Source organism: Erinaceus europaeus, chromosome 16 (assembly GCF_950295315.1).
Source record: "Erinaceus europaeus chromosome 16, mEriEur2.1, whole genome shotgun sequence".
Classification (NCBI taxonomy): domain Eukaryota; kingdom Metazoa; phylum Chordata; class Mammalia; order Eulipotyphla; family Erinaceidae; genus Erinaceus; species Erinaceus europaeus.
In genome coordinates, this window is record NC_080177.1 from 42,799,907 (window position 1) to 42,823,916 (window position 24,010).

At 37.3% G+C, this 24,010-nt stretch overlaps 1 protein-coding gene across 4 annotated transcripts in view; it reads left to right on the top strand.

The window, feature by feature from the left end:
* The window catches only part of TXNDC16 (thioredoxin domain containing 16), a 104,275-nt gene that overhangs the window by 69,632 nt on the left and 10,633 nt on the right, over window positions 1–24,010 (top strand). For all 4 annotated transcript variants that reach the window (XM_060174959.1, XM_060174958.1, XM_060174957.1 and 1 more), the window contains 6 exons: window positions 425–568; window positions 2,245–2,304; window positions 4,394–4,562; window positions 6,140–6,276; window positions 20,235–20,319; window positions 22,144–22,282. In XM_060174959.1, the coding sequence (XP_060030942.1) occupies window positions 425–568; window positions 2,245–2,304; window positions 4,394–4,562; window positions 6,140–6,276; window positions 20,235–20,319; window positions 22,144–22,282 (734 nt within the window). The remainder of the gene's footprint in view (window positions 1–424; window positions 569–2,244; window positions 2,305–4,393; window positions 4,563–6,139; window positions 6,277–20,234; window positions 20,320–22,143; window positions 22,283–24,010) is intronic.

Genomic DNA, 24,010 nt, shown 5'->3' on the forward strand with positions numbered 1-24,010 from the left:
CTAACATATTTATTAGAAATAGAAGGATTTGTGTATATTTTCAGGCATGTTTAAGTAATTGTTTTTAGAATTGATTTAAACTATAATTTCTAAGTCAGGGAACACAGATCATTTAAGCTAGGAGGTGAGGTAATTGGAGTGGTTTATAAATAACATGTATTTTATTTACTGTCATTTTATTGGGAGGTTAATGGTTTAAAGAATAGTTGTTGACACATGGGTACAATTTCTCATTTTCCCATGATAGCTGTCCACAAAATACTCTCACTGTAAACTTAAGTGGTGAACATGCATTTTAATTGTTATGATAGTATAAATTCAAAAGCTGTTAAGTACCAGATTTATTTATGCTTACCTGCGGTGAGAGCTTAAATATTTTTAGTTAACATTGATATTTACATTAATTCCCATTCAAAAATTTTAGATATGCAAGATGATGAAGTAGAAGAAACTGTTTATAGAGATAGGAAGAGACAATTACCTTTGGAACTTATAGTGGAACTAACAGAAGAAACATTTAACACAACTGTAATGACTTCTGACAGCATAGTGCTTTTTTATGCTGGTTGTGAGTATGAATCATAAAATGAGATTATACTATGTATAAGGGCATTTGAAATAGGCAGACTTAGAAAATAATTAATTTTATTGCCATCAGGGTTATTACTTGGGCTCAGTGCACGCACAGTGGATCAATTCATTGCTATAGGCAGCCATTTTCTCCTTTGTTTTTTTCCTTTCTCTCTTTATTTCTGTTTGATAGAAGTAGAAATTAAGAGGGAAGAGGGAAGTAGGGAGCCACAAAAGGGGAGACACCTGTAGCACTCCTCCATTGCTTGTGAAGCTGCCTCCCCTGCAGGTGGGGATCAGGGCCTTGAGCCTTGGTTCTTGTGCATGGTAATGTGTGTATTCTGCTGGAAGCACCAATGCCCAGGCCTGAAGTAGGCAGCTTTTGTTTTTACTTCCTGCATATTGCATGTGGTAAAATGGCACTGCTTTAAAAAATTTTTTTATTTATAAAAAGGAAACTGACTAAACCATAGGATGAGAGGGGAACAACTCCACACAATTCCCACCACCAGAACTCCACATCCCATTCCCTCCCCTGATAGCTTTTCTATTCTTTAACCCTCTGGGAGTATGGACCCAAGGTCATTGTGGGATGCAGAAGGTGGAAGGTCTGGCTTCTGTAATTGCTTCCCCGCTGGACATGGGCATTGACTGGTCGATCCATACATACTCCCAGCCTGCCTCTCTCTTTCCCTAGTGGGGTAGGGATCTGGGGAAGCGGAGCTCCAGGACACATTGGTGGGGTCGTCTGTCCAGGGAAGTCTGGTCAGCATCATGCTAGCATCTGGAACCTGATGGTTGAAAAGAAAGTTAACTTACAAAGCCAAACAAATCGTTGAACAATTGTGAACCTAAAGGCTGGAATAGTGCAGACGAAGAGTTGGGGGTCCTCCATTTTGTAGATAGCTAGTAGGTATATTTTAGTTATATTCCAAAGGTCCTGTGGCTATCTTAGTATTTTTCTTTTCTTTCTTTCTTTTTTTTTTTTTTTTGCCTGAGCCTGAAATCTGAAATGCAGGTGGATCCTAATTATTGTCTGGGGAGATGATGTTATGGCTGGCAGAAGGACCAGAAAGCTGGATCAGGGAAGAAAGTAGCTCCCTAATATGGGAAAGGTGTATACATATTGTTGACTGTAAACCCAATGGATTTGATGTGATCTGGGGCCCATATTCAGCTTAGGAGCCTATGTAACTCTGCATCCCTGTAGATCTGAGTTCACATTCTGTGGTTATAAGTAAGAATGTTCCAAGCTGCCGCTATTTTAGGACCCATCTTCCTCGGGTGAAGTATAAAGTATGTTGTTCATCTTCCCTTCGGAGGATGCAACATTCTCTACCATTGTTGATCCAAGTTGAGGGCAAGGTCCTATGGGGGCCCACAAAGGAGTTTATTTTGTTGTTCCTGATAGGAATGACTGATAACAATGGAGAGAGGGATTTATTCAAGGTCTAGGCCCATCATGTCTGTCTGGGAATCTCAGGACTCCTCGACTAGGGCCCCAGCTGATGGGGTGGCCTGATAGTGACTAAAGAGTCATCGTTAAAGTTTGCCAGTCTCTTGAAATGGCACTGCTTTAATATGTCCCAGGTGAACTCTATATAGTGAGATATTTACTTATAGCTGATTTTGAGGTATGCATGTTAAATTTGTCAATTTTTTATTTTAATGTAGGGCAAGCAGTATCCATGGCATTTATGCAATCCTATATTGATGTGGCAATTAAATTGAAAGGTATGATACAGTGGTATGCATTATTATTATTATCCTGAATTCGAGCTGTAACTTATGGATATACTAGCTGTTTTATGCTAAAGATATAGAAAATTATTTAAAATTTCATGTTACTGTTTATGTGTCTCCATGTTTAAAAATTAAGAAACTCTGAAGTTTAAATGTTCTGAAGCATTATTTTGATCATCTTCATAGAATTGTTTAGTAGACCATAGAGGACTCATTTATTAAGTACTTGGCTGTAGAATGAAAAGCAGATAGTCAACCTATGACTTGATTTCCTTTGTGAAGCATTGCATCCTTTATTAATAGCACTCCTTTTGTAGAGTAGGTATCAGGTATATGGATTATTTAGTTCAGGGGACTTAATATAGACATTCACAAATAAATATTGGTGTGAAATTATACTCCTGAGATCTTATGATTCTATAACACACTATTAAACTATGGATGAACTGAGTTAATAGGTATAACTATGTCAGATAACTATTGAATTTGTTCTGTTTGAAGCCTGTGCTGTAAATTTAGCTCTATAATCTTTGCTGCTGATTTAAGGGGGGAAAAGCTATTTTTCATGTATAAGAGGGTGAATATTTAATATTCAGCCACAAGGTGTCAGCAGTTGGCAAGTTTTTATGCTAGGTAAACTAGCTAAGAGAATCTAGTCTATTATTAAATAAATTAGCAGCCCTATTTGAAATTATGACACTAATAATGTTTATAAGGTATAATACTGTAGGTATCTCACAATATTACTAGAACTAGACAGTTCTAGTTGAAACATGAGTTCCATTTATTCATATATATATATATATATGAATAAATATATATACATATATATATATACATATATATATATATATTTAGGGTGTCTCACTTGCACAGACTGCTCTAGATGCTGGAAAATCAGTGATGAATAAACCAGACACAGTGCCTATGCTCGAGAAGCTTGAAATAAGAAACACATATTGGGGCTGGTCAGTGGTGCACCTGATAGAGTATACTGTATACACATTGCCATGTGCGAGGACCTGAGTTCAAGCCCCTGGGTTCCTATCTGCAGGAAAGAAGCTTCATGAGTAATAGGGCAGTGCTGCAGGTGTCTCTCTTCCTTTATATATCTCTATAAGAAAAAGGGGAGAAGGGGGAAAATAAAATTAAAAAGAGACAAAGACTGTTGAAAAAGTCATGACCCTTTTTTTCAATGCAAACATGAGTCATGACTTTTCTGACAACCCAGTATTAATCAGGCAATGACACAAACCAGTTCATAATTACAATGAGATAAAGAAAGTATTGTGATTTCCTAAGTACCTGATGTGGATCAGGGTGTCAGATAGGGTTTCCTCCAAGTAGTCACATATGGAAAGGTCTAAAGTGATGAGAAAAACTGAACTCTGCAAAGATTGAAGGGGATAGAACATACATTTGACTTTTTTGAAAATGAATATATTTGATTTAGGACACAACTTTAGTAATTATATAGAAGACATGTTAACTATAGGAGTGACAGTAAAGAGAAACTGATAGACAAAAGAGATATTAGGGCTGGATATAGGTATACCCAGTTGAACATACTCATCACCATATGCAAGGACCCAGGTTCAAGCTCCCAGTTCCCACTTGTAAGAGGGAAGCTTCATGAGCTATGAAGTAGTGCTGTAGGTGTCTCCTTCGCTAGCTCCCTTCCCTCTCAATTTCTCTTCATCTTATTAAATAATTTTTATACTACTACTTAAATATAATATTAGTGGCATTATAACATATACTATAATAATAATATATGTTCTAAATATAATGAACATAATATTACTATTTAAAATTTAAATTATATAAATATGTTTACATTTAAATTTTAGATAGTAAGCCAGAGTTAAGCAATACTCTAGTAATAAAAAATTTTTTAGGTGCTAAAATTGAAATAACATGTTGATTATAGGGAGAGATGTTACAAAAATACAAGGAAGAGAATAGGAGTGTTTTATATTGTTTATAGATTAAAATACGGATGAAATATAGAAATACAGTTCTCCACAACTGAGTTTATCTGCATTAACATTTACAAAATGTGCATTTTTCTTTTATTTAGGCATGTCTAGTATGCTGCTTACTAGGATAAACTGTGCAGATTGGTCTTATGTATGTATTAAACAAAATGTTACTGAATTTCCTGTTATAAAGATGTACAAGGACGGCAAGAACCCAGTATATTATGCTGGTATGTTAGGAACTAAAGATCTTCTAAAATTTATCTACCTGTAAGTATTCAATTCTACCTTTAGCTTGAAAAATTTATAGGCCTTAGGCTAGAGAGAAAGGTCACTACATAGGATGCCAGCCTTGCTATATGCACAGCCCAGGTTTGAGCCCTGGTACCATATGGGAGCTACTATGATACCTGAGCAAGTTCTAATGGTATTCCTACCCCCCTTTTTTAATTTATAAAAAGGAAACATTGACAAAACTATAGGATAAGAGGGGTACAACTCCACACAATTCCCACCACCAGAACTCCACATCCCATCCCCTCCCCTGATAGCTTTTCTATCCTTTAACCCTCCGGGAGTATGGACCCAGGGTCATTGTGGGATGCAGAAGGTGGAAGGTCTGGCTTTTGTAATTGCTTCCCTGCTGAACATGGGTGTTGACAGGTCCATCCATACTCCCAGCCTGTCTCTTTCCCTAGTGAGGAAGGCCTCTGGGGAAGCGGGGCTCCAGGACACATTGGTGGGGTTATCTGCCTGGGGAAGTCTGGTTGGCATCATGGTAGCATCTGGAACCTGGTGGCTGAAAAGAGAGTTAACATATAAAGCCAAACAAGTTGTTGACTAACCATGAACCTAAAGGCTGGAATAGTGTAGATGAAGAGTTGGGGGGAAATCTCCATTTTGTAGATAGCTAGTAGGCCTATTTTAGTTACATTCCAAAGGGTCTGTGACTATACTAGTTGTTTTTTTTTTTTTCCCCCTGAGCCTGATATCTGATATGCAGGTGGATCCAAGTTATTGTCTGGGGAGATGGTGTCTTGGCTGGGAAAAGGACCAGAAAGCTGAATCAGGGAAGAGAGTATTTCCCAAATATGGGCAAGGTGTATAAATATTGTTGTCTGTAAACCCCATTGATTTGATGTGATCTGGGGCCCATATTCAGCTTAGGAGCCTATGTAACCTCTGCATTCCTGTAGATCTGAGTTCACATTCTGTGGTCATAAGTAGGAATGTTCCAAGCTGCCCCTATTTCAGGACCCATCTTCCTTGGGCTCATCTTGCCTTCGGAGGATAGAACATTTCTCTACCGTTGTTGATCCAAGTTGAGGGCAAGGTCGTATGGGGGCCCTCAAAGGGGTCTATTATGTTGTTCCTGATAGAAATGACTGGTAATATTTCCTACCTTGTTTCTCTCTGTCTGTGATTTTCTGTCTGAACAAAAAAAAACAGCCTGGGAAATGAAATCAAGTAATCAAGTAAGTGTGCGCATATGCGCACGTACACACACACAACTATAAAACTTCCATTTTCTATACTATGTTGACATATTTTGAATAGCTGATGGAGAGTAGAATTGAGATCATAGAAAAAAAAAAAACAAACAATTGAGAGCATGGGATAAACATTGCTGAAGAGAACCAGTCAACTTTCTTCACTTTTGGGGAGGTAGAAGTTTTGTTCAGTAGGGGAATTTTTAAGAATAGTTTTAAGTTATCTTTATTTTGTGAGATTTTGAATTGTGAAATCGTTATTTGCCTAATCTAGTATATATATTTATAATTATAATAACTATTAATTGAAATATATTTTTAAAAGTTAATTTTGAATGTAGTACTGTACTCATCTAGCAACAGGATTTCATGTCCAGTGATCATACCATCTGTCCAAGAAGCTGAAGAGTATTTAAGTGGGGAATTATATAAAGACCTGCTCTCCTATTCTAGTGTGTCAGTACTGGGACTGTTTAGTCCAACCATGACAACAGGTAAGTAGAGTCAAGCATATATTTATTTATTTATTTACTTAGTTATTTTTGTGTTGCCACATATGTGTCTTGGAGCTCCGATTCCCTAGAACCCCACCTCACTAGGGAAAGAGAGAGGCAGTTGGGAGTATGAATCGACTTGTTAACACCCATGTTCAGCAGGTAAGCAATGACAAAAGCCAGACTTTCCTTCCACCTTCTGCATCCCACAATGACCTTGGGTCCATACTCCCAGAGGGATAAAGAATAGGAAAGCTATCGGGAGGGGATGGGATAAGGAGTTCTGGTGGTGGGAATTGTATGGAGTTGTACCCCTCTTATCCTATGATTTTTGTCAATGTTTTCTTTTTATAAATAAAATAATAAAAAGAATTTGCTGAAAAGAAATAATAAGAACATTAATCTGTGTACTCTGTGGCTTTTCATTTTGGAAGACAAAAATCCAAGGGGACATAACTCTTCCTTTTTTTCTTTTTTTTTCTATTTTATTTTATTAGTGATTTAATAATGATCGACAAGATTGTGGATAAGAGAGGTACAATTCCCACCACCAGAGTTCCATATCCCACCCCCTCCATTGGAAATGTCCCTATTCTTTATCCCTCTGGGAGTATGGATGCAGGATCATTATGGAGTGCAGAAGGTTGGAAGTCTGGATTTTGTAATTGCTTCTCTACTGGACATGGATATTAGCAGGTCAATCCATACTCTCAGCTTGTTTCTATCTTTCCTTAGTGGGTTACGGCCCTGGTGTTCCAGTGGTGAGGTCATCTGCCCAAGAAAGTCAAGCTGGTGTCATGGTAGCATCTGCAACTTGGTGGCTCTCAAGTGATATTCTAGTTCCTTCACATAAAACCTCTTCAGACCTCTTTATTTGAAAATTTCAGCTTATCACTACCCAAATTAGTTTTCACTAGTTCTCTAATGGCTTTGCTTTGAGTTTGCCTTTGGTTCATTTGCGTTGTCATCCTTAAACAAAGTTCCTTGTTATAAAACTAAGCATTTTAATTTAAGCCCTCCATAGCATTTTACTTTTCAATGGCACTAAATTATTTGCTAAACTGAATAATGATACAGAAAAGAAGGTATAAAATAGGAAAGTTCCTAAAGAGCAGTTTTATCTAGTCCCCTCAAAATAAATGCCTTTATCAGCTTCATAACTTGTTCATCTGATTTAGGAAGGCATAATGTCTGAGCAAGGAAGAGGCACACTACTAGATTATAGTATTACTTCCTAGGTGATCTTTGCTTCCTTCCATAGGAGGGGGAAAAAATCTTTCAAATGGTGAGTACAAACAATAGCTCATTGTAATAGCACCCACTGAAAGATTACATTACCACTAAAAGAAGGCATGAGAAATATTTTCCAGCTACAAGAAAACCAATCCCTCAACTCTTGCTTTTTTCTAACTATAATCTCTCTCTTTTTATTGAATGGCCCTTATAGTCATTGACACATGAACATAATTACATTATGCACCAAGACCCCAAAGTTTTCTCCTGTTCCTCTCTCCAACTCCTTTCCCAGAGTCCTTTGCTTAGATGAAATACACCATGCCTAGTCCATTTTTCACTTTGTGTTCTCTCCCTCTCCCATCTCTATATATTAAGTTCTGTTTATAAGTGAGAGCATTCTGTAGTTGTCCTTCTCTTTTTGGCTTATCTCACTTAGCATAATGCTTTCAAGTTCCATCCAAGATGACTCAAAGGAGATGACTATTATTTTTAATGGCTGAGTAGTATTCCCATATATATATTTAGCAGCGTATTTAAAAAATATTTATTCCCTTTTGTTGCCCTTGTTTTTTTATTGTTGTAGTTGTTATTGATGTCGTCATTGTTGGATATGACAGAGAGAAATGGAGAGAGGAGGAGAAGACAGAGGGGGAGAGAAAGACAGACACCTGCAGACCTGCTCCACCGCCTGTGAAGCAACTCCCCTGCAGGTGGGGAGTCTGGGGCTCGAAGCAGGATCCTTACGCTGGTTCTTGTGCTTTGGGCCATGTGCGCTTAACCTACTGCACTATTGCCCAACTCCCAGCAGAGTATTTTTAACCATTCATCTGTTGTTGCTTCCAGGTTTTGGTTGTTATAAATAGTGCTGCTGTGAACATAGGTGTACATAGATTTCTTCGGGTAAATGTTTTTGTTTCCTTTGGGTAAGTCCCCAAGAGAGAAATTACTAGGTCATAGGATAGTCTATTTCTAGTATTCTGAGAAATCTCTGGATTGTTTTCCATAAGGGTCGGACCAATTTACACTAAAACTTTTAATTCGTACCTCTTGGGCTGGCGGAACACTTAGATACTGCATTGCTTTGGCCCTTGTATCACCCAGGTTTGAGCCTGGTGCCCATTGTATTGAAGGAAGCTTTAGTGCTGTGGTCTCTGTTATTTTCTGCCTCTATTTAAAAAATGTTTTTTATATTCTATTTATGAGCACTCATGAAATAAGGTCAGGGGAGATTTAAAAAAAAATCCTGAGGGTCAGGCATAGTAATAACATATTCATGCCTTGGGCCCCATATGTTCCAAGGTCAGTCCCTTGCAGAAATGAGCAATGCTCTGGTATCTACCTCACTTTCTGTTGCTCTTTTGAAAATAAATCTTTTTTTATTATCTTTATATATTTATTGGATAGAGACAGTCAGAATTTGAGAGGAAGGGGAAGACAGAGGGAAAGAGACAGAAAGACACCTGAAACCCTGCTTCACCACTCGCAAAGCTTTCTTCCTGCAGGTGGGGACTGGGGCTTGAACCTGGGTCCTTTCACATTGCAACATGTGTACCACCACCCGGCCCCTCTTTTCTTTTTTAAAATTATGAAACTTGAATTACTCTGTATTTTACTTGTTTGCATTTAATTCTTTATTTTGATCAGTGTACCACTTATCTGTGACTATTGGTGGTGAACCTGGGACCTTTCACATACAAGTCCTGTGCACTCCCACTACACAGTTCCCTAGTCTTGACTGTGTTTATTCCTTTGTCTTTTCCTTCCCTAGTGTTTTTCCTCTCACTATTGACTTTTCTTTCTATCTAGTTTAGGTATTGCTGCCCATTTATTATTTGTACTGGGCAATTTGCCAGAAAAATTTTAGTCATCAGACAAGAAAGAAGCACATGTGCAATAAAATCATTAAAACAAGGAAAAGAATTGAGCAATAAAAAGTGGGGGATAGTTAGGTAGCCTTTCTAGAAAATAAAACAGCCCTGAGCAAAATGGTAACAACCAGAAACTGAAATTTTGACATTATGTAATCAATGGTAACATACAAGTTTCTCTATGCTGACTCATAGAGAAAATTATAAATACTAAGTGATTATAAATACTAAGTGGATTTTTCATATTTTTTAAATACAGGAGTTTAGCATAAGGAAAAATGTAATTACATTATTATACAAGTGATAAATTTTACGTGTGACTCAACAAAATTCAAAAGCATTATATTAGATTATATACAGTTATTTCTGTTGTACCAGAATAAAATATGCATATAAATGTTAATTTACTTGATAGACACCAGTGTTTTCAGCCAGTTAATATTAGTTCCTCCTTGCTGTTTTTTTTGTTGTTGTTCTGTAGGAAGAATGTATTAAACTAAAGGACATACAAATTTATTAACTTTAATGTATGCTTTTAATTTACTTTTTAAATCTAACCACTGAAATTTATTGAGTACTTTGTGGCAGATGTTGATCTGTTTTTCATACAGATACTCATGGCTTGAAGGCTAACATGTTCCATGAGAACAGAAATGTCTCTCTTTTTTCCACTGGTTCATCTTCCATATCCCTCTATAGCAAAGTTACTATTTTTTTCCTTTGTAAATAATAAGTATTTTTCAGGGAGATAATTAAAAACTTAGTAAATGTCTTATTTTTCATTATACTTCTGCATTTATGCTTTAGAATCCACTGCCTAAGAACAATATTATCAATAGTATGATACATGCCACATATAAGTTTTCTAATGTCATCATTGCTTCTACATTTATTAGATGCCACACTGCTGTAAGAAATAGCTTTCATGGTCTAGAGATAGCTCACACAATAGAGAACATACATTACTATTTGCGAAGTTCTGGATTTAAGTCCTGGCATCATGATTGCAGATGGACTGCAGTGGAAACTCCATGAATGGTGGAGTGGTACTGTAGTGACTCTCTTCTCTATCTCTTCCTCTCTTACCTAATCTCTCTCTCAAATAAACAATGAGAAAATTGACTTCAGGAAACAACTCAGCATTGTTATCTCACTTGAGCTCATTCTCTGATGCCACATTAAAAAAAAAAAAAAAAAAAACCCTCTCATTCATTGGTATGGATTCCTGAATTCTTACTGTATTTGATTTGCTCATGCTGTTCCAGACTTGGTCAGTTTGCATCCCTTCAGTTTAACTTTCCTGTGTCCTTTTGACAGGTCTCCACATTTTTTGATATGTTATTTTGTCAGAAGATATTCTTGGTCACTTTTCCATTGAGTCCAGGTTTCTTTTGTTTAGTGTAGTAATGATGATCTAGACATTAGATGTGCTTTTAGTTTTGGGAGTATTCTTGCTTCTTGACTTTTTCTATTGAGACAGGTAGAAAATTTAATGTGATAGTGGAAAGCATATTCCCGAATGTATTTATTTTGTGCAATTAAACTATATTTATTGTTAAGCTCTTAAATAGTAGAAGTAATCAATATTATGTCCCAAATATAATATTTTACATAATATAATATTTATATAATTGATTATTTCTCTTTGCTGTTGACATATGTTCTGATATATGCAGTTTTCACAAAGGAGAAGAATATGCCTAGTTTTATAAATATCCAGAGTTGGACTTTCAGTCTGATTTAGTGGAAATTGATCTGCATGTGAGCTCTATAGTCTTAGTTACAAAGATAGAGTATCTAAATAAATGGACACTTGAAGAGTCTGTATAGGGAGTTATATGGGAATATTACTATAATGCATCACTGTTATTCATCAAAATAAAAAGAAGCTAAAATATATTATGGGGGGGTGGCTGGTGGTGCACCCAATTAAGCACATATGTTACAAACTACTGATTTTCACCAGCAGGAGTGAAGCTTTGCAAGCTGCGAAGTGGTACTGCAGGTGTCTCACTTTCTCTTTCCCTACTTTCCCCTCTTTGCTCTTGATTTTTTCTAGTAAATAAATAAATAAAATATATTCTGTTATATTTTTGTCTTAGATAAAACTTAAGAATATTAACCAGAATTTAATTCTGTTTTTGTTAGAACTGAAAGTATAGGTACTCTGCACTTTTTTTTAGTTGTCTTATTATTTTTTTCCTACCTTGATGTAGTACAGAATATTTTTGTGCATTTGTTTCTTTTTATTAAAAATTTACATTATAAATGAACTCTCATTGTTGCCTGATGGTTGACCATGCTACTTTAGTCTGCTTTTCTACATCCAGATAGTGTTTTTCAATCTTGTAGAAAACATTATTCTTTTAAAATAAAATAATCTCAGGGCCATTGTAATCAAAACTGCTTGGTACTGGAACATGAATAGACACACTGGCCAGTGGAATAGAATTGAGAGCCCAGAAGTAAGCCTCCACTCCTATGGACCACACAAGTGCAGAAAGGAGAACCTATAAATGTTGGAATCCACCTTTGTTCTTTCTTCCTCTCTTAAAAAATCAGAAAAAATTGTTGGTCCTAGGAAGCAGGTCAGCAGTAATGCACATGTATTAGACCCTTGTTTTGATCTCTAGCATCACATACAAATAAGGAAATAACTTAGAATGAAAGAAATGCTCACCAAGGCTTTTTGGTGATACCTTGAATAGGAGTTGACTTGGGATCTTTTTGCCCCCATTTAATAACCTGGGCACCTTTGTCAAAGATTAGATGTTCATAGGTGTTGGGGCTTACTTCTGAGCTCCCAGTTCTATTCCACTGGTCAGTGTGTCTATTCATGTTCCAGTACCAAACAGTTTTGATGACAGTGGCCCTATAATACAATTTGAGATCTGGGAGTGTGATGTCTCTGGTTCTGTTCTTTCTTCTCAGGATTGTTTTAGCAATTCTAGGTCTTTTCTGGTTCCAGATAAACATTTGTAGCATTTGTTCTATCCTCCTAAAAAATGTGGTTGGGATCTTGATGGGGATAGCATTAAATTTGTAGATGGCTCTGGGTAGTATATTTATTTTGATAATGTTAATTCTTTCAACCCATGAACATGGAATATCTTCCAGGTTTTGGCTATTACAAATTGTGCTGCTAAGAACATAGGTATACACAAATCTTTTTGGATGGGTGTGTTGGGTTCCTTAGGATATATCCCTAGGAGAGGAACCGCATTATCATAGGGTAGGTCCATTTTTAGCTTTCTGAGAGTTCTCCAGACTGTTCTCCACAGAGGTTCACTGATTGACATTCCCACCAGCAGTGTAGGAGGGTTCCTTTGACTGCATAACCTCTCCAGCATTTGCTGTAACTACCTTTTCTGATGTATGACATTCTCACAGGAGTGAAGTGGTATCTCATTGTTGTCTTTATTTGCATTTCTCTGACAGTCAAAGACTTGGAACATTTTATTATGTGTTTCTTGGCCTTTTGGATCTCTTCTGTGGTGAATATTCTGTCCATGTCCTTTCCCCATTTTTGGATGGGGTCATTTGTTTTTTTGTTGTTGAGTATGGCAAGCTATTTATATATTCTGGTTATTAGCCTCTTGTCAGATGTATGGCATGTGAAGATCTCCTCCCATTCTGTGAGGGATCTCTTTGTTTTGGTATTGGTTTCTTTTGCTGTACAGAAGCTTTTTAATTTGATGTAGTCCCACAGGTTTATACTTGCTTATTCGTTTCATTGAAGATGTCTTTAAAATTTTGCAGAAAAGAGTTCTGCCAATATTTTCCTCTAAGTATCTGATAGTTTCTGGTCTAACATCCAGGTCCTTGATCCACTTGGAATTTACTTTTGTCTTTGGTGAAATATAGTGGTTCAGTATCATTCTTCTGCATGTTTCAACCCATTTTTTCCAACACCATTTGTTGCAGAGACTCTACTTTCCCCATTTAGTAGTCTGGCCACCTTTGTCAAACTTATTGTATCTACTGTTGACTGTAAAACATTAATCCCCCAATAGAGAAAAAAAATCTCATGATTACCTGATAGTGAAGTGTTGATGCTCACATGAGTATCATGCTGACTTTTATTGGACAGATTTTTTGGGTTCAGCATGCTATGTACTTTATGCCTCAATTATACCATCATTTTCTGTTTCTATTTGAACTTTAAACCTTTCATGCAGTGAGCTATCATTTGGCTTTCACTTGAAAAGAAAACATCTGGAAATATGAGAAATATTACCCATATGACAACTGTCTTCTAAATCAGAAATTCCTTAATAAAACAATAAAAAAGAATATGTCATTTATATAAGTCTCTTGCTCATCTACTGTTTAGGCTTACTTTGATTATAAAGTAGTCATTAATACAATCCAGAATTTGTTACCATTTATGAAAATATACTCAGAAGTTTGCAGAGATAATTTTAATTTTGAGTATACATTTTCTGACAAATGAGAAAAGGGCTGATCGATAAATTCATCGAAGGGTGCCCAGGTGTTGGTGCACCTGGTTAAATGCACATGGAACCGAGCGCAAGGAGCTGTGCAAATATCTGGGTTTGAGCCCCTGGCTCCTCACCTGCAGTGGGGACACTTTAGTGAAACAGATCTTCAGGTGTCTGTTTTTCTCTCTCCTCTGTCTCCCCGTCCGCTCTCAGTTTCTCTCTGTCCTATCCAATAAAATGAAAAAAATGTCCACCAGGAGTGCCAGAATGACACCAGGAGTGTCTCTTAGTGCTGGCACTGAGCTCCAGCAATAACCCTGGAACAAAAAAAAAAAAAAAAGATAAATTCATCGAAGTTCAACATTACAAAAAATACGGGAAATGAAAAAAAAGACATAACTTCCTCAAACTGCAAAACTCTGATGCAGGCATTGTTATGGTGCTATAATTTTCAGTCTTCTTATCTTTATGCATATATATACACATATGTGTGTGTATATATAAATATATATACTTTAAAATTTTGTGATTATTATGCATATTTTAGTACCTGCTTCTCTTTCCTGGTTGCATATAAGACAGCTATCTCAATTTACTCTGCCATAGTGTAAATTAAATAATATTTAATAATTCTGTATGATTAGAGTACAATAAAGCATATAAATTATAGAATATATTTGTCTATGGTAGGATTGTTGTCATTTTTTAAAATTTTATTTATTTATTTATTTATTTATTTTTTTTAAAAAAAATTTTTTATTTAAGAAAGGATTAATGAACAAAAACATAAGGTAGGAGGGGTACAACTCCACACAATTCCCACCACCCAATCCCCATAACCCACCCCCTCCCATGATAGCTTTCCCATTCTCTAGCCCTCTGGGAGCATGGACCCAGGGTCGTTGAGGGTTGCAGAAGGTAGAAGGTCTGGCTTCTGTAATTGCTTCCCCGCTGAACATGGGCGTTGACTGGTTGGTCCATACTCCCAGTCTGCCTCTCTCTTTCCCTAGTAAGGTGTGTCTCTGGGGAAGCTGAGCTCCAGGACACATTGGTGGGGTCTTCAATCCAGGGAAGCCTGGCCAGCATCCTGGTGGCATCTGGAACCCGAGTAATGAAGCTGAAGGGTTGTCATTCCACACGTGAAGTCTCTGGATACAGTCTGAGGTGAAGCATGTTGAGGTGGCAATCGTTGCGTTGGTTAGGTTGTGATCGGCGGATGCAATATTATTTGGTTTGGATTGGGAGATGGGCCCTATCCAAGGGTTCCAGGACTGGGGGAAGTAGGGGTTCTATAGTGGAGATGTGAGGTTCCTGCTGTCTTAGGGTTCAAAAAGACAATCGATAGTTAATATTATCATCACATTATTTGTTAATTGGGTTAACTTTGAAAAGTCCCTTTGTTATGGTTTGCTGTACAGTATCCAGTATCTTGTATATAGCTGTGCTATTGGATGCTTCTAATCTACTTGGTCTGGGCTTTTGAGAGAGTCCGCATATCAAATACATAGCCTATATATTAAAAAGATTCAGTTTGTCTTTTGAGAAACTTTGAGACATACAATTGATTTCCCCCCTCTCATATTAATTAACTACTGATTTATATGTCTACATTTTGCTAGGAGTGTACATAAACACCATTCCCACCACCAAAGGACTGTGACCCATCCCTCCCGCCCACTCCCACCCACCACTGGCCCAGGAAGCTGCATGTCTATCCCTCACCACTGGGTTTTTACTTTGGTGCCCTACTTACAATTTGATCAGGTCCTGCTTTTAGTTTCCCTTTCAGATCTTCTTAGTCAGCTTCTGTTGATGAGTGGGATCATCCCATACTCATCTTTATCTTTCTGACGTATTTCACTAAGAAAGGATAAATTAACAAAACCATAGGGTAGGAAGGATACAACTCCACACAATTCCCACCACCCAATCTCCATATATCCTACCCCCTCCCCTCATAGCTTTCCCATTATCTATCCCTCTGGGAGCATGGACCCAGGGTCATTGTGGGTTGCAGAAGGTAGAAGGTCTGGCTTCTGTAATTGCTTCCCTGCTGAACATGGGCATTGACTGGTCGGTCCATACTCCCAGTCTGCCTCTCTCTTTCCCTATTAGGGTGGGTCTCCGGGGACACGGAGCTCCAGAACACATTGGTGGGGTCTTCAATCCAGGGAAGCCTGGCCGGCATCCTGATGGCATCTGGAACCTGGTGACTGAAAAGAGAGTTAACGTACAAAGCCAAACAAATTGTTGAGCAGTCATGGACCCAATGCTTGGAATAGTGGAGAGGAAGTGTTAGGGAGGTACTCACTGCAAACTCTAGTGTACTTCTGCTTTCAGGTATATATTTTGCAGTAGTTTATGGATACGTGTGAACATGTGCTCTCTCTCACTGAAACTAGTGTATATCTAGGTTTTGGGACTTTGTTAGAAAGTGAACCACCTGGAATGGAATTAGAGAATACTATGAAATGAAAGGTCTCACCCGAGTAATGAAGCTGAAGGGTAGTCATTCCACACGTGAAGTCTCTGGACACAGTCTGAGGTGAAGCATGTTGAGGTGGCAATTGTTGTGTTGATTAGGTTGCGATCGGCAGATGCAATATTATTTGATATGGATTGGAGAGGCATGTGGGAAAGTGGGTCCTATCCAAAGGTTCTAGGACTGGGGGAAGTAGAGGCTCTATAGTGGAGATGTGAGGTTCCTGCTGTCTTAGGGTTCAAAAAGACAATGGATAGTTAATATCATCATAACATTATTTGGTAATTGGGTTAACTTTGAAAAGTCCTTTCATTACGGTTTGCTGTACAGTACCCAGTATCTTGTATATAGCTGTGCTATTGGTTGCTTCTGATCTACTTGGTCTAGGCTTTTGAGAGAGTCCGTATATCAAATACACAGCCTATATATTAAAAAGATTCAGTCTGTGTTTTAAAAAACTTGTATCTTTGTTGGTTCTCTGCTTTGTTGATCTGTCTAAGTGTGAGAGTGGGGTATTGAAGTCTCCCACTATTATTGTATTACTATTGATGTATTTTTGAAATTCTTTCAGTAAGTGCTTGACGAATTTAGATGGTCCCTCATTGGGTGCATAGATGTTAATAATTGTTAAGTCTTCTTGGCTGATTGATCCTCTAATAATTATGTAATGTCCTTGCCTATCTTTTATTACTTTATTTAATTTAAAATCTATTGTGTCTGAGATGAGAATGGCTGTATCTGCCCTTTTTTGTGGTCCATTAGCCTGTATGATAGTTTTCCAACCTTTCACTTTAAGTCTGTGTTTATCTTGTGACAGATGGGATTCTTGCAAGCAGCATATGGTTGGGTTATGTTTTCTGATCCATCCCCCCACTCTGTGCCTTTTGATGGGTGAGTTTAAGCCATTGACATTTATTGATATTATGGATTTAATGTATTGTAGTGCCATTGTTCTAAAAAACAATTTGTTTACTCTGATATATTGCAAGTATTATAGTGATGTTCTTGTTTATAAGAGGTCTTTTAGAACCTCTTTCAGGGCCGGTTTGGTGATGGTTGCCTCCTTTAACTGTTGTTTGTCTAAGAAGGTTTTGATCCCTCCATCTAGCTTGAATGAAAGTCTAGCAGGATATATTATCCTTGGTTGAAACCCTTTTTTCATTCAGGGCTCGATAGATATTTTGCCATTCTCTTCTGGATTTTAGAGTTTGAGTGGAGAAGTCTGCAGATAATCTTATGGGTTTTCTCCTGTATGTGACTTTTTGTTTCTCTCTTGCAGCCTTTAGGATCCTTTCTTTATCCTTACTCCTTCTCATTGTGACTCTGATGTGTCTTGGTGTCTTCAGGTCTGGGTTGATTCTGTTTGAAACTCTCTGGGCCTCTTGAATCTTGATGTCCTTTCTGTTATTCAGGTCTTAGAAGTTTTCTTCTATTATTTCCTCTAAAATGTTTCCTTCCCCTTTCTCTCTTTCTTCCTCTGGCAGGCCAATTATATGAATGTTACTTCTTTTGAGATCATCCCATATGTCTCTGTTGTTGTTTTCAGTGTCTCTCAATCTCTTTTTGAGCTCTTTCACCTCTTTCTTAATTTTCTCTAACTCATCCTCTGTCTGACTAATTCTGTTTCCTGCTTCTGTTAGTCTGCTTTCCCTTGCCTCAGCTTCTTTCTTCATTACAGCTATTTTAGCTTTCAGTTCTCTGATTGCCTCAAGATAATCAGTATTTTCCTTGGGGGTCTCAACTGTTGTTTCCCTAATACTACCATTCCTTTCCTCCAATGTTGTTTTCATTTCTGTGATTAATAAATTTATTATTGCTTGCATACTTTTCTTATCTATGGTTACTTCTGACTGATTTGTAGTTTCTTCTGGGCTCTTGTCTTCATTCATTGGAGTAGCAGTTTTATTTGTTTTTGGTCTACCCATTTTTTTATTTATGTGTCTTATTTTTATGCTCTGTTGTTCCTCAGTTGTTGTGTCTTGAGTACAAGCAACACTGTACTAAATACCTTTATGACAAATGCACTCACCAACCTCAGGAATTACAACAGCAATTGAAGCAAGTATTGAAGCAGTTTAATCACTACCAGTTAGCCAAACAATGTCTCCAGTCCGTGAAAAAATAGCAACCAAGTCCAAGTAAAGAAGAGAAAAGAAAGAAGAGATAGCAAGAATAGACAGTTATGCAAAACTACTATCCACTGTATATTCAGGGGGTAACAAGAGGAGAAAGAGAAGTAGAGCAGAGATACACACATAGAGAGTCTACTCTGAGTCAGATTTCTTCCCCAAAATAATTCACAAATTCAGAAAGGCAAAGAAGAAGGAAGAAGTGTATGACAAGATTAAAAAAAAAAAGAGAGAGAAAAGAGAAAAGATAAGAAAAAGCTGTAATTAAAGAGCAGTGAAAGGAAAGATTTTTTAATTGATTATTTTTTATTTTAGTATTATTATTATTTTTTTAGCTAGGAGGAGGAGGAAGGGGAGAGTCTGTAAAGGAGGTAGGAGTAACAAGACAAGTTCCTCTCACAATAGATAAGATGCCCACTACCCTAGCAATGAAAGATACCCAAAGAGTTAATTCTGACCAACCTAAAGGGGGGGGAAGATATATGCCTTTATATAATATTAATAATAAAATAGAGTAGGGTAAAAAAACCTGTCCCAGATTGCCTCAAGCCTCCTGAGCAGAGGCAGCTGATTGTTAAGAAAGAAAAGAAAGAAAAAAAAACCCCTCAGGATTAGACAAGGATATCGGGACTAGACAGTTATGCCAATCTACTATCCACTGTATATTCTAGGGGTAGCTAGAGGAGGAAGGGAAGCTAAGCAGTGATACACGTAGAGAGAGTCCACTCTGAGTTAGATTTCTTCCCCAAAATAATTCCCAAATGTGTATCAGTGAATTCAGAAAGCTGAAGGATTAAGGAAGAAAGGATGACAAGAATGAGAAAAAGAAAAAAAGAGAGATTAAAAAAAGAAAAAGATAAGAAAAGAACAGTAATAAAATAGCGGTAGAAGGAAAGAGTTTTTTATTTATTTATTTTTTATTATTTAATTAGCTATGTGGGGGAGGGAGGGAGCGGAGCTGCCTGAGCAGAGGCAGCTGGTTGGCTACTTAGAAAGAAAAAAGGCCAAAGGTTTCAGAAGGGAATAGACTTAGAATGAATGATACCCCCTGGTGGGACAGGAATCTTGGTAAAGAAAGAAGCTCAGCAGGGGAGCCTGCTAGGAGCTGGTCCCCAGGGACTGGTTATGGGAGGGGGGGAAGGGGATGGGTGCGCTTTGGGAATAATAATTTAAAAGAAAAAATTTTTTTCCCTTTCTTTTTGCTGTATTTTTTTAACCCAAGTTAAGTTATAGTCACCTCCTTGGTGTCACCACTAGGACCCCTTATTGACTGGCCTACTAAAGGCAGAAAATCCTACTGTTTCCTGTCAATGTGGTCGGAGCTCAAGCCACTAGCAGCTTCTCAGTCCGCCATCTTCCGGGAACTTGGATTGTTGTCATCTATATTTCTGTATTAATCAACTGTCCTGAAAAGAACACTCATTTTTTGAACAATAAATTATGGGAAGTCTGTACTTCAATATTTATCTGTTTAATAATAAAGTACTTCCATTTGTAAACCTTTTTCTTTTCTATTTTTTTATTATATTTATTTATTTACTGGATAAAGACAGCCAGAAATTGAGAGGGAAGGGGGAAGTAGAGAGGGAGAGAGAGAGAGAGACACCTGCAGCCCTGCTTCATCACTCGCAAAGGTTTCTCCCTACAGGTGGGGACCCGGGGCTTGAACTGGGTCCTTGCGCACTGTAACATGGGCACTCAAGCAGGTGCGCCACCACCCAGCTCCTGTAAACCTGCTTATTATTTAACTAGCACATGTAATTGTAAATGTTTCTAATTTGTTTTGTACATGTACTTATAGAAAAAGAATACTTCACTGAAGCAGGAAGTTATCTAAAAGGATGCGTTATCATTGCAATTTATTCTGAAGAAGATGTTTTGATACTGTAAGTTTATAGATCTGATTTTAGGGAGGACATTTGTAGAATAAATATATAGTTGTTTTTACATGGTTGGTGAAAGAAGATGAAGCAGCAGCATAACTAAACTTTAAATTGATTCTGGGAAGTAGATACCAATTTATTTAGCATTTAAAAATATTCTTTTTACATCAGCCAGAATGCCTCACAGGATCAGTGTTCGATTTATCCTTCATCTTCCTTTCTTTCTCCTCTTTAGAATCTATTATCTGCTATTTTAATTTTTTAAAAATTATCTTTATTTATTTACTGGATAGAGACAGGTAGAAATAGAGAGGAGAGGAGATAATAGAGAGGGAAAGAGACAGAGACACCTGCAGCCCTGTTTCACCACTTGTGAAGCTTTCCTCCTGCAGGTGGGGACCAGAGGCTCAAACCTGGATCCTTGCACACTGTAACATGTGCGCTCAACCAGGTGTGCCACCACCCGGTCCCTTACAATTTTAATTCTTTAGGGGCTGTTATAGTTCACTGAGGAAATTTTACTTCTTGAGTGCCTAATTCCTTCTTCCTGTCTGCCTGCCCTCTTTCCCTCCCTCCCTCCTTTCTTTCCTTCCTCCCTCTCTCCCTCCCTTCCTTCCTCCCCCTCTCCTTCCCTCCCTCCCTCCCTTCCTTCCTTCCTTCCTCTCCTTCCTCTCCTCCCTTTCTTCCTTCCTCTCTTTCCTCCCTCCCTCCCTCCCTCCCTCCCTTCCTTCCTTCCTTCCTTCCTCTCCTTCCTTCCTCTCCTTCCTTCCTCTCTTTCCTCCCTCCCTCCCTCCCTCCCTTCCTTCCTTCCTTCCTTCCTTCCTTCCTTCCTTCCTTCCTTCCTTCCTTCCTTCCTTCCTTTCTCTGGGTCAACTTTTTTTGGTGAAACACAAACAAATACCACAATACTAAAATTTTTCTTATGGCCATGGAATCCCCATATGGTATACCCGGCTATTGGACCTGGGCAGCATTCATGGCAAAGCAAGTGTCCAACCAAGTGAGCTATTTTGACAGCCCCTAATTTTTTAAATTTAAGTTAAAAGTAAAGATTATGGGAGGAAGTAGATTAGAGCTCTGAGTGGAAAGAGCACACGTCTTAAACCTGGATGGAGTACCTCAGCTGGAATTCTTTCTCTGTTATTTATCACTCTGGAGTCTTAGTTTCCTTATAATAAAGTGCGGGTTATAGTAACTACTTTATGGAGCTATTTTGAGCATTAAATAAAAACACACATAAAAGCTTCTAGCGTAGTGCCTAGTAGGTTGCTAATAAATGCCCATCTCCTTGCTTAACAATTTGTTGAACAGTCTAAGAAGATAGAGAGGAAGTAGCTCACCTACCTGAGCACAGAGCTTACATTACCCAGAGACCACAGGCTCATCACCATCCTATGTGTGAGACGAATAGTACTATGATATCTCTTCTATCTTTTTTTCTCATAAAGTAAGTAAACAAAAAGGTAGTTTTACATTTTTTTTTGGAAAAAAGGTAGAGAACTATTTAGTGTGTTTTGAATTGTTTAGATGTTTTTTTGATAAGTACATTGTCCACAAAATCTGAGGAGATTATTATCTGTTACTTTCTGTCAATTTAATTTATCAAGGCTCAAGAACTTTTCAGGTAGCCTTACATGGAAAATTCAGTTGGGAAATTCTTCACCCCCCCCCCTTAGTATGAAGCTTCTATTTGTGACCTGTACTCATCTCCTGTTTTAACTATTCATGCTTTTTTCTTTCCCACTCCCTCCCAACCCCTCTATTGTTCATGTTTTTGATAACTTGTTATATTGTGGTTGGAAATTTTAATACTACATCATTCCATAGGTCAAATAGATATGCTGTGAGTCTCCCAGCCCTACTCCTTGTTAGACACAAAGAAGGCAAAATAGAGGCTGTTCCATTGGCTAACACCCATACACAAGACATAGTTCAAATAATAACAGATGCATCACTGGAGACATTTGTGAGTATCATTTATAATAAAGATGTTATCTGAAATAAGAACATCTATATTTTTCAAAGATAATATATTTCAGTACACAGTTTTCCACTTTTTGTTGGCACAGTGCAGGCATGTTATTTTGTAAGCTGCAGATTCATTGGGTTTTGTTTTACTTCACTGTGTTTTATTGTCCACTCATTATGCACACAGCTTCTCTAGTCCACTGCCATAATTGTACATGTTTCTGGATCTTTCTTCTTGTTGACAGTAGTGTGGCTGATATCCAATTGAAGTACTGAATTTAGACTGAAATCTAGGTAGAAAGCACATGGATTACAGAAAGCCATTTTCCTTTCTTTTTAAATGTATTTTATTTATTTATTGGGTAGAGACAGATTGAGAGAGAAGGGGGAGATAGAGAGGGAAAGAGATAGAAACACCTAGAGCTTTGCTTTACTGTTTGCAAATCTTTCCCCATAATTTTCTTTAAACTGTCATAAATATATATTAACAGCTATAAGTACTGAATATCCTGTTTTTATATTGTCATAATGTTATAAACATTAAATTTTAAGCTCAAAATAAAATGGCTATACTTTAATGACAATTATTTAGGATAATTTGGAGAAGTAGGGATCAAAGATTTGTCAGCGAGGATTTTTTAAGTGGGAAAGAGTAAGAATTTGATGGAAAATGAAATTGACAAAAGAATGACTTTTGAGAACTGGAAGAAGTAGTGGGTTGTCAGAAAAGTCATGATGTATGTACTTTTCTGTTTTTTTTTCTTTGTACTTTTCTGTTTTTCTATGCAAAAATGCATTATGACTTTTCTGATAACCCAACATATACTGAAGTTTGGTGTTTGAGGATAAACTAATACTGAATTCAGAGGTGGTTGGCACCACTAAGAGGGTAAACTTGTTAGTGTACTAGGATACTGGTTCTAGTTTCACCTTTTCCTTCTTTAGCTGTTTGACTTTTAGCAAATCTATGTCTTGGTATTGGCTTGCTTATAAGTAGGTTGGGGATTATTTATTTGATATAGGATGACTTAATATAACTCACAGGTAAGTCCTGAAAGTAAGCTGATATGAAAAAAAACCTGGAAAATGGCAGGTGCCCAAAACTCATTGCTATATTAAATCTTAGATTTATTAACATTGTCTGTCTCTCTCTCCCCCTCTCTGTCTTCCCCTCCTCTCTCCATTTCTCTCTGTCCTATCTAACAATGACTACATCAGTAACAACAATAATAACTACAACAATAAGACAAAGGCAACAAAAGGGAATAAATAAATATATTTTTTAAAGTTTTCTTATAATTCTCTTATTTTTTTAAAATCTGAAATAGGTAATATTTGTCTTTAATGTTCTTTAGCATATTTTTATTTTGCTAAATCCATACTGTTGAAAATTAAAATTTTATTTTTAAATAATTTTAGATAACAACTATATATAATATGTGCATTTATGTATTTAAACTTATTATTTAGGTGGTTCCAGAAATTGAACTCAGTCTTACATGTGTAGTTTGCCACTGAACTGCCCCCCCTCCTAGTTATTTTTTATTTTTAATATTTATTTATTTTGTGAGACAGAGACAGAGGTCAGAGAAGCACTCTAGCATATACAATGCTAGGGATCTGAACATAGGACCTCATGCTTCTAAGTCCAGAGCCCTACCACTGCACCACTTCTGAGGCCACCAAACACAATATTTTAATTTAATTTGTTTATGAGAAAGACAGA